Raw genomic sequence first — 14847 nt, 5'->3', positions numbered from 1 at the left:
TTGTTTTATCTCTTCGCCCACGCCGAGGAATGCACAGTGTCAGCAGTTTTGCACGCTGGGGTCTCCAAGGTAGCACTGACTTGGCGATGCTTTTTGTCTCACGTGGAATTCAGGCCTCCTGTATTTCTTTCCGCCCATACCACTCCTGCCCAGAGTTCTAAAGATCAGGAACGACCGGGCCCAAATAATCCTTGTGACTCCGGACTGGGCACGGAGAGTCTGGTTTTCCGAGCTGCTGAGCATGTTTGTCGATCCTCCAATCAGACTGCCCCTTGGGAAGATCTTCTGTTGCAGCAGCAGGAGGGTTCTTCACCTCAACCTGTCCACTCTCCGCCTTCTTGTGAGGATATTGATTGGTGGCAGTTGACAGATTTTGACCTTCCTCCTGAAGTCTGAAATGTCATCTTGGCAGCCAGGCGTCCCTCCAACAAATCAGTAAACACCTGTCATTGCAATAAATTTGCAGCATGGTACACAGACAAGTCTGTTAATCCCCTTTCTGACCCTCTTTCTGAGGTCCTACAGTTCATTCTTTCCTTGCCCAGCAGGGCCTGCTTTGGACACTCTGAATGTTTTTTATCTTCTAGTTGCCTGATGAAACCAGCTTGTTCAAGTCTCCTATTGTACATAGGTTCTTCAAAGGTTGTACTCATCTCTTCCCTCCATCACCATTCATTATTCTCCAATGGGATGTTAATTTGGTTCTGACCTTTTTGATGTGTGCTCCTTTCGAGCCTCTCCACAACTGTCCCCTCAGGTTTCTCACATTGAAAACAGTCTTCCTTGTGGCAATTATATCCGCCCGCAGGGTGAGCAAGCTGCAGGTCTTATCATCTAAGCTGCCCTACCTCTCTATTTATCCTGACAAAGTGGTGCTTCACACTAGGGCCAAACTCTACTGCCTGGACATTCAGGTCCATAGGGACGGGCACTTCAATTCGGTCCTGCAGGTCTTTCCTGTTTGAAATTGGATAACAGACCCACCTCCAGGGATGCGATTGCTTGAGTATTTATTCAAAGGTAAGGGATCTGCAGCTAAAAGGCTATATAAGATGAACATGTTACTTACCTTTGGTATCACCTTATTTATTAGAGACTATGGCCCTCATTCCGACTCTGGCGGGCGGCGGTAGCCGCCCGCCAGGCGGGAACCGGCATTTGGCCTCCATGCGGCCAAAATACCGCTTCCCGCATTCGGACATTCACGCTGGGCCGGTGGGCGCTAAACTAGTTAGCGCCGGCCGGCCCAGCGGGAATGGGGGCCAAAACACAGGAGCCGGCGGTGTTGCGGCGGTGCGACGGGTGCAGTGCACCCGTCTCGCTTTTCACTGTCTGCTAGGCAGACAGTGAAAAGCTTCATGGGGCCCTGTTAGGGGGCCCCTGCACTACCCATGCCAGTGGCAGGGGCCCCCAGGGGCCCCAAGACACCCGTTCCCGCCAGCCTCTTCCTGGCGATGACAACCGCCAGAAACAGGCTGGCGGGAAGGGGGTCAGAACCCCCATGGTAGCGCTGCTTGCAGCGCTGCCCTGGCGGATTGGCCCAGCCGGGGGAAAACCGGCGGGAAACCGCCGGTCCCAGTTTTCTGACCGCAGCTTTACCGCCGCGGTCAGAATGGGCATGGAAGCACCGCCAGCCTGTTGGCGGTGCTTCCGTCATTCGCGACCCTGGCGAATGACCCCCTATGTCTCTCATTTCTGCCCTGGCGGTCGGTGTTAAAGTGGCGGTAATACTGCCAACAGGCCAGCGGAAAAGAAAATGGGATTACGACCGTGGTGGAAACCGCCAACATAGACAGCCACTTTAACACTCCGCCTGCCACGGCGGTACAAACAAACAGCGCGGCGGTAACTGCCATCAGACAGGCGGAAGACAATGTACCGCCCACCCTATCACAAGATGCCAATCCGCCACCTTTTCACAGGCGGAACCAACGCGATCAAAAACACAGCAGAAACAGTACACAGAAGGGGAAATCACTCACCTCTCCACACCCCACGAGGAACCAGTACGCCATGGAGCCAGAACTTCACATCCTGCCGGCGATGGTCTTCCTGCTCCTCTATCAGGAGCTCCAGAGACGGCGGCGACGACCACGGTGAGCACTGCACCTACAACACAGGGGAGGGGGAGGGAAAGAGAGTGACACGCAACACGCAACACCCCCAACCCCACCCTCACCCACAACACCATACACACAAATACATGCTGCAACATTACATATACACCTCCCACCCCCACTTCAATAATGCAAGGACCAAAGGAATTGATTTGAACGATTGTAATCAATAAAAATCCAGTACTTAAAACTCTAATAACAGTATATACAATTATGTACACCAACTACACATGTCCGGATAGTGCACCAATCATTGTCCGTGTACCACTGGGCCAAAAGTGCATGGGCGAGGCCCACACTCGATACCTGACTCCAAACGGAGAGAACACTGGAGGGGCATCAGATGGAAAATAAACAGGCACCTCAGGGGGAGGGGGAGGGCGCACCTCCGCCTGATGAACACACAATGCCACTGCTCCCCGAGGGGGCTCCATGCCCACTGCTGTATCCCGGGGAGTGCAAAGCCACAGTCGCTCAAGTCTTTCCAGTGCGTGGGTTGCCCACTGCTTTATCCTGGGGAGTGCAAAGCTACAGTCTGTCAAGTCTTTCCAGTGGGTGGTTTGCCCACTGCTTTATCCTAGGGAGTGCAAAGCCACAGTCTTTTAAGTGGATAACAGTCTCCACTGGTTCTGGAGGGGGCTTTGTGCCCAGAGTGCTTCATCCTGCCAAGGACAGAGGTAGTGGATGTCTTTCTCTACTGGTTCCGGATGGGGCTTTGTGCCCAGATTGCTTCATCCTACCAAGGACAGAGGTAGTGGATGTCTTTCCCCACTGGTTCTGGAGGGGGCATGGTGCCCAGAGTGCTTCATCCTGCCAAGTACAGAGGTAGTGGATGTCTTTCTCCACTGATTATGGAGGGGCATGGTGCCCAGAGTGCTTCATCCTGCCAAGGACAGAGGTAGTGGATGTCTTTCTCCACTGGTTCTGGAGGGGGCTTTGTGCCCAGAGTGCTTCATCCTGCCAAGGACAGAGGTAGTGGATGTCTTTCTCCACTGGTTCTGGAGGGGACTTTGTGCCCAGAGTGCTTCATCCTGCCAAGGACAGAGGTAGTGGCTGTATCTCTCCACTTAAAGTGATGCATCATTGAAGCTGCCCAGGCTCCTGGAACTCAGTACCAGCCTTGGACGACTGACCACTGGGGATGGCAGCCATGTCTGCGGTGGTGCCACTGGCTCAGGATGTCGCGGGCCGCTGGCGTTGCTTGCGGCAGTGTCAGTTGCGGTGGTGCTTGCGGCGGGCTCTGTGGCAGCGGTGCTTGCGGTGGGCTCTGTGGCAGCGGTGCTTGCGGCGGGCTCAGTGGCAGCGGTGCTTGCGGCGGGCTCAGTGGCAGCGGGCTCAGTGGCAGCGGTGCTGGCGCGGGCTCTGTTGCGGCAGTGCTGGCGGCGGGCTTCGTTGCAGCGGTGCTGGTGGTGGGCTCAGTGGCAGCCGTGCTGGAGGCTGGCTCAGTGACTGCGGTTCTGGTGGCGGGCTCAGTGACAGCGGTGCTGGTGGCGGGCTCTGTGGCAGTGCAGATGGCAGTGCAGCTGGCGGTCTTCTCCGCCGTACAGGTTGGCGTCGACGTGGACAGAAGGTGTGACACTGGTCCTTCAGTCGGTGCCACCATGCCCTCTCCTGACCTGCCCTTCACCTTCTGGCCCTTCCCCATCTTGGATGGTGGCGCTGCTGTCTTGCCAATATCCCCTTTCGGTTTCCCTGAGCCCTTGGTAGCAGGTGTTTTCGGCTTCTCCCTCTGGGATGTGGGCAACTTTTTAAGTTTTGCAGATGGTGGAATGTCCTTGCCCTCCCTCCGAGGCCCACTGGCAGCCCTGATGGTTGGTGCATTCCAATAACCCGCAGTTGCTGGCACCACTGTGCCTGGTGATGTGGTAGCTGAGGTGCTGGGTTGGTACCTGAAAAGCCTGGCCCTAGGGGATGGACGGGGGGGGAGGTGTAGGGAAGAGGTCAATATTAGCCAGGAAAAGTTTTTTAGACACACTTGGATGGGTAGATGGAGGGGGTTTAGGAGTGGAGGAAGAGGTAGTGGTTGTAGGAGGTGTACGTCTGCTGAATTTGGGCGAAGGTGCATGGGCTGGATGCTGTTGTGAGGTGGATGGCTGTTGGGTGGGTGAGTGCCTGCGTTTGTGTACTTTGGGAGGAGGGCTCACAGACACACTGGGAGAGGACACAGGGGATATGTGAATGGTAGTGTGGGTGGTGAGTGCACGTGAGCGGTGTGTGGTGATGTGTGGTGATGGGCGTGCTGGTGATGGAGGTAGTGGCTAAAGATGTAGTGCATGCAGATGTGAGTGGAGACGAGACTGGAAGGGAGAGGGAGACGTGGAGGAGGGGGACACAGTGGAGGCAGTGGATGTTGGTATGTCTGCATGGGTATGATGCTTGTGTGAGTGCCTGTGGGATGTGTGGTGCTTATGTTTGCCTGAGCCACTTTTGTGTGTTGAGGTGTATGCATGCTGGTCTGATGGTGTGCTTGGGATAGGCTGAGGTACCGGGGATTGGGTCTGGGCGGAGAAAGTTGGAGGGGGGAGGCTGGACACAGGGACAATGGCTGCCATCAGTGCTGAGGCCAGAGCCTGAAATGCTCTCTGTTGGGCTGCCTGGCCAGAATGAATGCCCTCCAGGTATACATTTGTTTGTTGCAAATGTCTCTCAACACCCTGGATGGCATTCACAATGGTAGACTGCCCAACAGTGAGGGATCCCAGGAGGTCAATAGCCTCCTCACTGAGGGCAGCAGGGCTGACTGGGGCAGGGCCTGAGGTGCCTGGGGCGAAGGAGATGCCCACCCTCCTGGGTGAGCGGGCACAGGACACACGCTGAGGGGCTGCTGGGAGGGCGGTGCTGCTAGGGCAGGGTGGCGGCTGTACCGGGGGCACAGCGGGCCCGTCACCGCAAGGGAGCTCCCATCAGAGGAGGAGTCGCTGTCGCTGCTGTCACCTCCTGTCCCAGCCGTGGAGCTCCCCTCACCCTGCGTCCCACTGGTGGCTTCAGACTCTGTTGTTTCGCCATCCAGGGCCAAGTGGGATGCAGCTCCCTCCTGCTCCGGTGCCACTGCTCCTCTGCCAGATGATGCTATTGCTATTGAACAGGGAGACCACAAAAAAAGGGGGGGGAGACAGAAGAAAGACATGTTCAGTGCATGCAATACCACTACTGTTGGCGGACACTACAAACACTGCGACCTCAGCACTACGCCATGCACTAACAGTTCCTAGATTATTCACAAGGCCATGGGGTACAAGGCCTATGCCCAATTGCTGCACACATGGAAGTCACAGGAGCCTGACTAGGTGTAGATGGCTCTTACCACTGGTGGGGTTGGGGTGCCACATAGCCTGTCTCACAAGGGACCTTGCCTACAAACTTCGCCCTTGCCTAGGGGAACCCACTGCCCACCTTCCCCACCCAGGCACCTCGCAATGCGCGCAGAGTCACATGAATGTGTCTGTACTCAGCCCCTTGTGGCTGCTGTGATGCCTTCAAGCGCCCATCCAACTCCAGATACGCCACCGCCAGGATCCGGAACATCGGGGGGGTCATGGTGCGACGGGCAACCCTCCCACATTAGGAGGCCATCCCCAGCTAGGCCTCCGCCGTCTTCTTGCTTCAGCGGCGAATGTCCTCCCATCTTTTCCGGCAGCGGGTGCTCTGTCTGTGGTGGACCCCCAGGGTCCGGACTTCCTTGGCGATGGCACGCCAAATATCCTTCTTCTGGTGGGCGCTGACCTAGAGGAATAGTACAGGGGAAAAGGTAAATCTTTCAACGTCCAGACCATCATAGTCATTGGCCCACCCTTGCCCTGACGCACATACACTCACCGTCCGCACATGGAGGCCTCAGTCCCCCTCCCCCATGTATCTTCCATCCACACCACTCCTATGCAGCATGCTCACAGTGTACTCGCCTGTTTGTCTGAAGGACCGTAGAGTAGCGTGTACTGGGGGAGGACCCCATTCACTAACTTCTCCAACTCCTCCGAAGTGAGGGTAGGGGCCCTTTCCCCAGACACATGAGCCATTGTCGCTTCCAGACTGAGGTCACAGCAGCACTTGCAGTGTAGGTCCTCTCCTGTTGAAGGTCAGGTATCAAGTGAGTGAACAGAGAGAAAATGGCGGTCACATCCGCGGCGGTGCGTACCGTCACCGCCGGCGTACATCGTCATTGGCTCCTCGGACCCATAGGGTCCAATGTTAACCAATGCAGGATTGCGCCTCTGTCTTCGACCGCCTACATCGACGGTGTAGAACGCCAGCGCAGTTACCTCATATCCCCTTGTCCCACCTTACAGGTCAGGCTCCCGCCATTTCAGGGGGCCACATGGCAAGAATAATAACTGCGTCACACCTATGTAGGCCTTGCATACACACAGTAACAGGCACATTGCGGATTAATAAATGTGTGCTAATGACAATTTGTGATACCTCAGTGTTGGCTGACTCTCTGCTCGCTGTTCTCGTCCATAGGGCACGTCCGCTGGGGCAGGTGATGAGATGGCGGCATCCTCCCGTGTACAGACCGCTGGTGGACCTGTCGACAATGGAAGAGAGACACGTAATAGTCACCTACAGACTTGATTGTGCAACAATCCATGAACTCTGTGCCCAGTTGGAGCCAGACCTGATGTCAGCTATCCGCCATCCCACAGGGATCCCCCCTCTAGTGCAGGTCCTGTCAGTACTCCATTTCCTGGCAAGTGGGTCTTTTCAAACAACAGTGGCCATTGCATCAGGGATGTCCCAGCCAATGTTCTCCAACGTGTTGTCCAGAGTGTTGTCAGCCCTTTTGAAACACATGCGCAGCTACATCGTGTTCCCTCAGGTGGAGGATTTGCCTACAGTGAAAGGTGACTTCTATGCCCTGGGAGATATCCCCAACATCATAGGTGCCATTGATGGGACACATGTGGCCTTGGTACCCCCCGCAGGAGTGAACAGGTGTACAGAAACAGGAAGAGCTACCATTCAATGAATGTGCAGATGGTGTGTTTGGCCGACCAGTACCTCTCCCATGTGAATGGCAAGTTTCCTGGCTCAGTGCATGACGCTAACATTCTGAGGAATAGCAGCATCCCTTATGTGATGGGGAAACTCCAGAGGCACCATGTGTGGCTAACAGGTGAGGACAAGGAGCCTATACCCTGTGAATAGTTGTCTGGGTCTGGGGTTGTCCCTATGGGTTAGTTTGTGTCTAACAGTTGTCCCTCGACATTTGCAGGTGACTCTGGGTACCCCAACCTGTCATGGCTACTGACCCCAGTGAGAAATCCCAGGACAAGGCAGAGGAACGCTACAATGAGGCACATGGGCGAACTAGGAGGGTTATAGAAAGAACCTTCGGCCTCCTGAAGGCCAGGTTCCGGTGCCTCCACATGACAGGTGGTTCTTTCTACTACTCACCAAACAAGGTGTGCCAGATCATTGTGGCCTGCTGTATGCTGCACAACCTGGCTTTGCGACGACAGGTGCCTTTTCTGCAGGAGGATGGTCCAGCTGGAGGTCTTGTGGCAGCTGTGGAGCCTGTGGACAGTGAAGAAGAGGAGGCAGAAGAAGAGGATATCGACAACAGAAACAACGTCCAGCAATACTTCCAGTGAGACACAGGTAAGAATATATCACTGCCTCACACATCTCATACTATTGTTTGAACTATCATAAGTCTGTCACTTTCACTCAGTGTATGGACTCTGGCTTTTCACTTTGGCTTTCCATTTCACAGATGTGGGCCCCAATGTGTGACCTCTGCTATATTTCCTCATGGACTAGTACTGTGTTACATCGGTATGTCGACAATAAAATTGACATTGCTATATTCCATAGTTATTGTAAATACACATTTGTGAAAGCACAGACTGACTCCAGATTGTTTTGTGATTGATGTGTGTTTATTTTTGTGCAAATAAGTGGAGGGGGTTGTAAAATGGTGAGGGGTGATGGTGGAGGAATGTCCATGGCAGAGTCCAGTCTATTTTTTTCACAGGTGCATTGTCCAAAGGGGCATAGGAAGTGGATCCAGGGTAGTTTAAGGATGGACAGGGTGACAAAGTGGGACAGAAGGATGACATTCAGGGGGGTCTCATTTCCTGGCAGGGGTCTTGGCAATGTTCTCTGTCTTGGTCCTGGATCTCAGGGACCGTTTGCGGGGTGGCTCTCCATCTGCAGGGGGTGGGGTGCTGGTGTCGTGGTCCTGTGGCGGTGCCTCCTGTCCACTAGCACCGGCGGAGGTGGTGGGCTGTTCATCGTCCACACTAGTGTCAGGGGCCCCTTGTGCCACAGTGTCCCTCCTGGTGTTGACAAGGTCCTGCAACACCCCTACAATGGTGACCCAGGTTGTGTTGATGGACTTGAGTTCCTCCCTGATCCCCAGATAGTGTTCCTCCTGCAGCCACTGGGTCTCCTGAAAGTTGGCCAGTACCGTTGCCATTGTCTCCTGGGAATGATGGTACACTCCCATGATGTTGGAGAGGGCCTCGTGGAGAGTGGGTTCCTGGGCCTATCCTCCCCCTGTCGCCCAGCAGTCCTCCCATTTCCCCTGTTTTCCTGTGACTCTCTCCCCTGAACCGTGTGCCTACTGCCACTGCCCCCAGGTCCCTGATTTTCTTGGGGTGGTGGGTTTGCCAGGGGTTTCCTCTAGTGGTGGACACACTGCTGCTTGACGTGTCCTGGGGACAGAGGGATGGGCCCGTTGGGTGGGTGCTGTGCTGGTGTTTCCTGAGGGGGGAGGCTCTGTGGTGGCTTGTGCCAGTGTCAGGGGAACAGACTGTCCCGAGGTCCCAGATGGGCCGGGCTGGTCATCTTGATCCAGTTGTACAGAGCTGCTGTCATCACTGTGGGCCTTTTCTGTAGGGGGAGTGGACATGTCTGGAACCTCCTATCCGGTGATGTTGGGTAGGGGTCCGGCAGGTGTGTAAAGGTATGATTATTGCTTCTGTGTGTGCCATTGTGTGCAATTGGTGAGTGACCCTGTACTCCAGTGCTTGCATTCTTGTCTACGTCCTTGTGTGATATTTGGTTTGGGGTCAGTGTGGGTATCTGTAGTGGACATGCTTTAGTGATGGGTGACCATGCTTTGGTGTTGCATGCAGGGCTTGGTGTTGGGAAGGGTGGGTTGTGATAGTGGGACATCTGTGAGGTGTTGGAGTGATGGGGGTGAGGGTGGGGGTATGTGATGGCATGCAGGTAGGGTGGGGGATATAATAGTTAAGAGTTGACTTACCAGAGTCCATTCCTCCTGCTACTCCTGCGAGGCCCTCAGGATGCAGTATTGCCAAGACTTGCTCATCCCATGTTGTTAGTTGTGGGGGAGGAGGTGGGGGTACACCGCCAGTCCTCTGTACTGCAATCTGGTGTCTTGAGACCACGGAACGCATCTTCCCCCGTAGGTCGTTCCACCTCTTCCTGATGTCATCCTGTGTTCTTGGATGCTGTCCCACTGCGTTGACCCTGTCGACGACCCTGCACCATAGCTCCATCTTCCTAGCAATGGAAGTGTGCTGCACCTGTGATCTGAATAGCTGTGGCTCTACCCGGACGATTTCCTCCACCATGACCCTGAGCTCCTCCTCTGAGAACCTGGGGTGTCGTTGTGGTGCCATGATGTGGTGTGGGTGATGTGTGGGGTGGTGTGTGTTGTGATGTGTGAGGGGATGTGTTTGTGTGTTGTCTGAGGTACGTGGATGTTGTGTGAGTGATGATGTGTGTCTGTGGATGCTAGTGTTCTGGTGGTGTCTCTCTCTGGCCTTCTTTTGCAATTCCGGTCGTAAGGGTTTGTGGGTGATGTGGGTGTGTGTTTAATATTGGATTGTGTGTGTGGGAGTGGTGTGTGTATGTGTATCAGGTGTGTGTATTTTTAATTGTCCAATGTGGTTGTGTTTTGTAAATGTGTGTGTACCACCAATGGAATACCGCGGTTGAAAGCCCGCCGCGTGGTTTCGTGGGTCGTGATAGTGTGGGCGTTTTCCTGTTGGCGTGACAGTGGAGGTTTTGTTATCGCCAGTTTATCACTGACCTTTGGTGTGGCGGACTTGTGTGGGTGTCTGGATTTTGGCGGATTCCAAGCTGTGGGTCGTAATAGCTGTAGCAGAATTATGCTGCTGCAGTGGTGTGTTGGCGGTCTTCTGCACAGCGGTAAGTGGGATTTACCGCCAATGTTGTAATGACGGCCTATATCTAACTGCAGATTCCTTACTGACCCACCAATCCTTCCTGCTCTGTGAATGGATTTCTAGGGGCAGCGACTTCCCTTTCAGGGCCCTAGTTTTGACACACTAGTTGTCAGTGTTTTTCTTAGCTCCGTGCTTCTGGCGTGAAAGGTTGTGAAAAAAAACTAATGTTGGCATGGGTGGGTGTCACTTATTTAGGAACTGCAGTGCTATTTCCGGCACGGATGACACTGACGATGGATGCGGAGCCAATCGACACCACCTACCAGTGTGCAGGGGTACTACTGACAAAAAATCTTTCAGTTCCAGTCTGACACCTGGGGAGAGTTTAAAGGTAAGGAATCGGCAGCTAGATATAGTCTGTACCAGATAAGCGTTACCGAAGGTAAGTAACTTGTTCATTTATCAGGGAATCTGAGATTTTTGTCAAGGTGTAACTAATAGCGCCCACTGCTACTGATCAGGAAAAACAGGAGGTGTGCAGATGTATTTGGATCTTGGAGGTTTAGATGGCTATTTGTTTGACATAGGTGTTGCAGTTGGGTTCTGCCCAATCAGTACACCGAGATTACACCAAGATTATTTGCTTATTTTTATCATCCAGTTTTAGACTTTTTACTGTGGGTGAGTCTGACTAGATGTATCTCATTCTCACCCACAGTAATCACATGGCAAACAGACTGCACATGTTCACCTGCAGTGTCCGCCTTTTAGGATAAGGCTGCTGCGATGCAGCAGGGGTAAAGAACAGTTGGCTGTTTACACACATGTGCGAGCTGCATATAGGAGACTACTTTTGTGTACAGCTCAGTAATGCTCACAGGTAGCCTGGTGCAATGGATACTCTGCATGGTTATATACTGACCTGGGAATTGTTAGTGTACACTAATAGGGAAAGTCAATGTGATTTACTGTTTTCTCTGCAGTGACACTTTATTGTACACATGCCTTAAAGTGCAGTTTCACTTCCCTTTGGCCTATGGAGACCATTGACATCTCGAATTAGGGTGTAACCTGTGAGAGATAATTATTTCTCCAATTTCCAAAATGATATCTGTACACTTTTTGGGTCATCTAGAATTGTCATATTTCTCTAACTCAGCTCAAGATCAGAGCCCAGGCCTTTTATCACCCTCCTGTGCCAGGTTAATTCCCTCCAACAGCAGGAACAAAAGCCTCCTCACACAAAGGGAGCAATTAACAGTACTTCACCCAGCTCCTGAGAAGGAAAGGAGTGTGGCAGAATGATCTGCATTAATCAGTCACCTGTCACACTGTACCAGGGATGGGCCTGCTAAGGCCCACTGAACAAAAGAGAGAGCCCAAAAAACTGGAGCCAACCCAGGAGGGGGCTCCCTTTGAATTTTTGGTGTACAATGCCCTTGCAGTTATGTAAGCATAGGGCGGAGCTGAGACCTCAGGAGCATAGGTGAACAGTGACTGTTGGATGACACCATTTTGAACTGTCCCAGAAAGCTGTGCAGGAAGGTTGGGACATGGGTGGAGAGGTGACGTGGCACTCTAGGATTGGCCAGGGGTGTCTGACCTCTGGAACCTTCCTCTCACCTTTAAAAGCTCTTGCACAAGGGGTGAGACTTTCTTCCCTGTTTATTTTTCTGTGCTTCGCTGCTGGATCCTAGGATCCCCATGGAGAACTGGAAGAAAGAACCCCCTGATCCCCAGAAAGGATTAAGAACTCTGCCCAGTTGACCCCAGAACCAGTGGGTTTTCCATGCACCAGTGGGCCTGGTCGCCTTACATCCCCTGAGGACCAGCTGAGGGAAAGCCTTGGACTTTTGAGCACAGAAACCAAGACCAGGAGAAGACCGGTGCAGGTAGCCAGGAGAACTAGCTCCCTGTGGACTGCATCACTTTGGAAATATGGAGGTCTGCCCCTGGTAGCTGTAGCTCGCAAGCAGAGGAGAAATGAGCACAGGAAAAATCTAAATCGGGCCATCGGAGCCAGAGTTATGGCTTTTTAAAGTTTGGTAGCCTTTGATTTTTCTAATGCTGCGAAGTACGTGGGTCTCCACTGCTGGTCCATCAGTTAACCCTGGAGTCAAAATAGAGCCCAGGGGTTGGCACAGGATCTACCTCCTTTAGGGAGGGGATGTGCATGGGGCCCCCTCCCAGGCATTCTACTGGCCTGGGCACCCATGCCCGGTCCGTTTTTACTAAAAAGGTGTCCAGGACCCCATACACATCCCCCCTCGCTCCTGGTGCCTGTGTCTTGGGGGAGTGGTGCAGCCACTGTTGAAGATAAAGTAAGAAGCTTCTGGCTCCTGGGGTCGCACTTGGAGATTGCTGCATGGGAGCTGGCGGGACATCAACATTTGGGGCAATGAGGGTGCCCGGGTGGGACCAAATAAGACAGAAAACGCTGTGCGATGCAGGGCTACGCAGAACAGAAATTGCAGTGGCTCTCCGAGGCACAGTGGGAGAGCCCTTCATTTAATACTCACTGCTCCCTGAGGAGTGCCCCATAATGCTCCTGTGGGGCTTTGTTTATGTATTTGGTGGCATGTGGTGACCCCCAAGACTGGCATGGGGCACCATCAATGTTACACAAATGACCTTGGGGGGGGGGGGGGGCTACGGGAGTGCAGCAGCTACCCCCAAGAATTTTTTATCAAAGTACTGGCCCTAGGTTTACAGGGGTCAAGACTCAAGGACCTTTCCAGGATTGTCCTAATGTTTTCAAGCACTCCCAGTGCTGGAGCTTTTTGCTCTACAGGTGGGAGTTGTGCGTCCTCAAGGGGTTGCGTTTATGGTTGCAGTTATTATGGCCTGAAAGGCCTGAAAGTGGTTAAGGGAGATGCATTCCCTGAAGTGCCCGCTATGAGCCAAGTGTATGGTTGCAATGCATTGTCATTTAAATGTGGTGTTTTCTAGGGGCTTCTTATATAATTGGATCTTTATGGCTGAAAAATGTATTAAAAAATACACTAGCACGTTTTGCTCATTTTAAATGCTTCATTGGTTTCATGATGTTGGCAACAAGTATTGCTCATAGTGTATGTGTTTTATTAACATTAATAAGTGTATATATCAGGATTATTATTTTCCATGATTACGTTTAAGTACAAACTGCTGAATTTAACTGTGCTTTGTTACACTTGACCCTTGACCTAACCAATAGACTTACTGATATGTTGTATCACCCCTTTTGGGAGGGTCACAGGTGATTGTGCAACGTCATCTGTAGTATTTTCCATCTTCCAGTGCAGATATTTATGAATTATAGCATAGTACTTAGTAGTGTGTGTAGTAAGTGTGCATGCCCATTTTCTAAGGAAAAAGTACTGAATGGACATTCATTTATTGAGGCCTTGGACTGCTCTGCCTCGCTACCCTGAGAGAGTGAAGCTCTACAATGTGGTGCTTGGTTCCCAGTAAGAGGAAATGTGGACCTATTACTTGTGAAGGCTGCACAACTAATAATCCAAGTTCCTACAATGGGTAAATTGAGTCATTTTGTTCAACAAAATTGTCTATTCCCAATAGAATGTCTGATCTATCCAATTAGTTGCTTGAGATGTTTAGCCATAGTTGCCTGCTTCCAGACCATCCTACGGATTTTCTGCCAAAGATTTAATCTGTTTCATAATCAGAGAACATGCATTATTCATTAGCTGTCATGTAATTGATTTGTGCTTTAGTTAAACTATAACATTACTAAGAGAGAATAAGTCAGATTTTTCCTGATCACTTGTATTACAGCATGAAGAAATTGTTTTATATAATATGTAGGACCAGTTATTGCTGTTTGTAAATGTATCTAGCAGCTACAACCTGTCACTTAGTTTGACCGTACTGTATTTTCCTCATACTGTGTTGACCTTTGCAGCCTTTGATCTTATAACCTTCAGTTCACACAAGATGTGATCAGAGAATGTGTAATCATTCATATTGTTGGCATAACAGTCCTCATCGTAGGGCCAAAATAAGAGCATGTAGCAGGAGACTTTTGTTCTAAACTTCGAGATAATATTTTGCACCAGGGTAAGTATAGGGAGCTAAGCCATTTAGCTATATTTTGCCTGTTTATTAACAAAAACCTACAATGAAATTTGCTTTACTTTATAAATGTGAAAACTAGGGTCCATAATCGAGGAAATTACTTATTTCTTCAGCTGCAATACAAAAACCGTGCATCAACTTTAAACTCAGATCATAGACAACGTTTTATTTGTGAAATATGGTCTACTGAACACAAACAATTATTTTACAGCTAACAAACCAGCCGTGTAGATTTCAATGGCTTCACAATCCTTTAGCTCCATTTTGTTCTGTCATTTTTGGAGGTAAAATGACGCCTCCTTTCATTTTCGCATACATAGTCTAAGTGGTAACTATTTGACTTGCACCATTAAGTATGTCCTTGATACTTATTTTGATAATTTGTTTGTGTTTTAAGGAATGGGTTGAATTCGATGAAAATTATGCATTTATTGACAAAGAGTTAGAGACTTTACGTTCTACTGTGCCGTCGGTGAAGCTGGTGGAGGAGACAGAAGAACGTTTAGAAGAAAGAATTGTCCTTTACCAGGTACACTTATGTTTTCTAATTTTGG

General features: G+C 51.4%; 1 protein-coding gene across 9 annotated transcripts in view; it reads left to right on the top strand.

The window, feature by feature from the left end:
* The window catches only part of SYNE2 (spectrin repeat containing nuclear envelope protein 2), a 1823309-nt gene that overhangs the window by 1374691 nt on the left and 433771 nt on the right, over positions 1-14847 (top strand). For all 9 annotated transcript variants that reach the window (XM_069207355.1, XM_069207357.1, XM_069207362.1 and 6 more), the window contains one exon: positions 14691-14822. In XM_069207355.1, the coding sequence (XP_069063456.1) occupies positions 14691-14822 (132 nt within the window). The remainder of the gene's footprint in view (positions 1-14690; positions 14823-14847) is intronic.

The sequence above is a fragment of the Pleurodeles waltl genome, chromosome 9 (genome assembly GCF_031143425.1).
Source record: "Pleurodeles waltl isolate 20211129_DDA chromosome 9, aPleWal1.hap1.20221129, whole genome shotgun sequence".
In the NCBI taxonomy this organism is placed as follows: Eukaryota; Metazoa; Chordata; class Amphibia; order Caudata; family Salamandridae; genus Pleurodeles; species Pleurodeles waltl.
The sequence above is the reverse complement of the archived record's forward strand: the minus strand, read 5'-3'. Positions and strand labels throughout refer to the sequence as shown.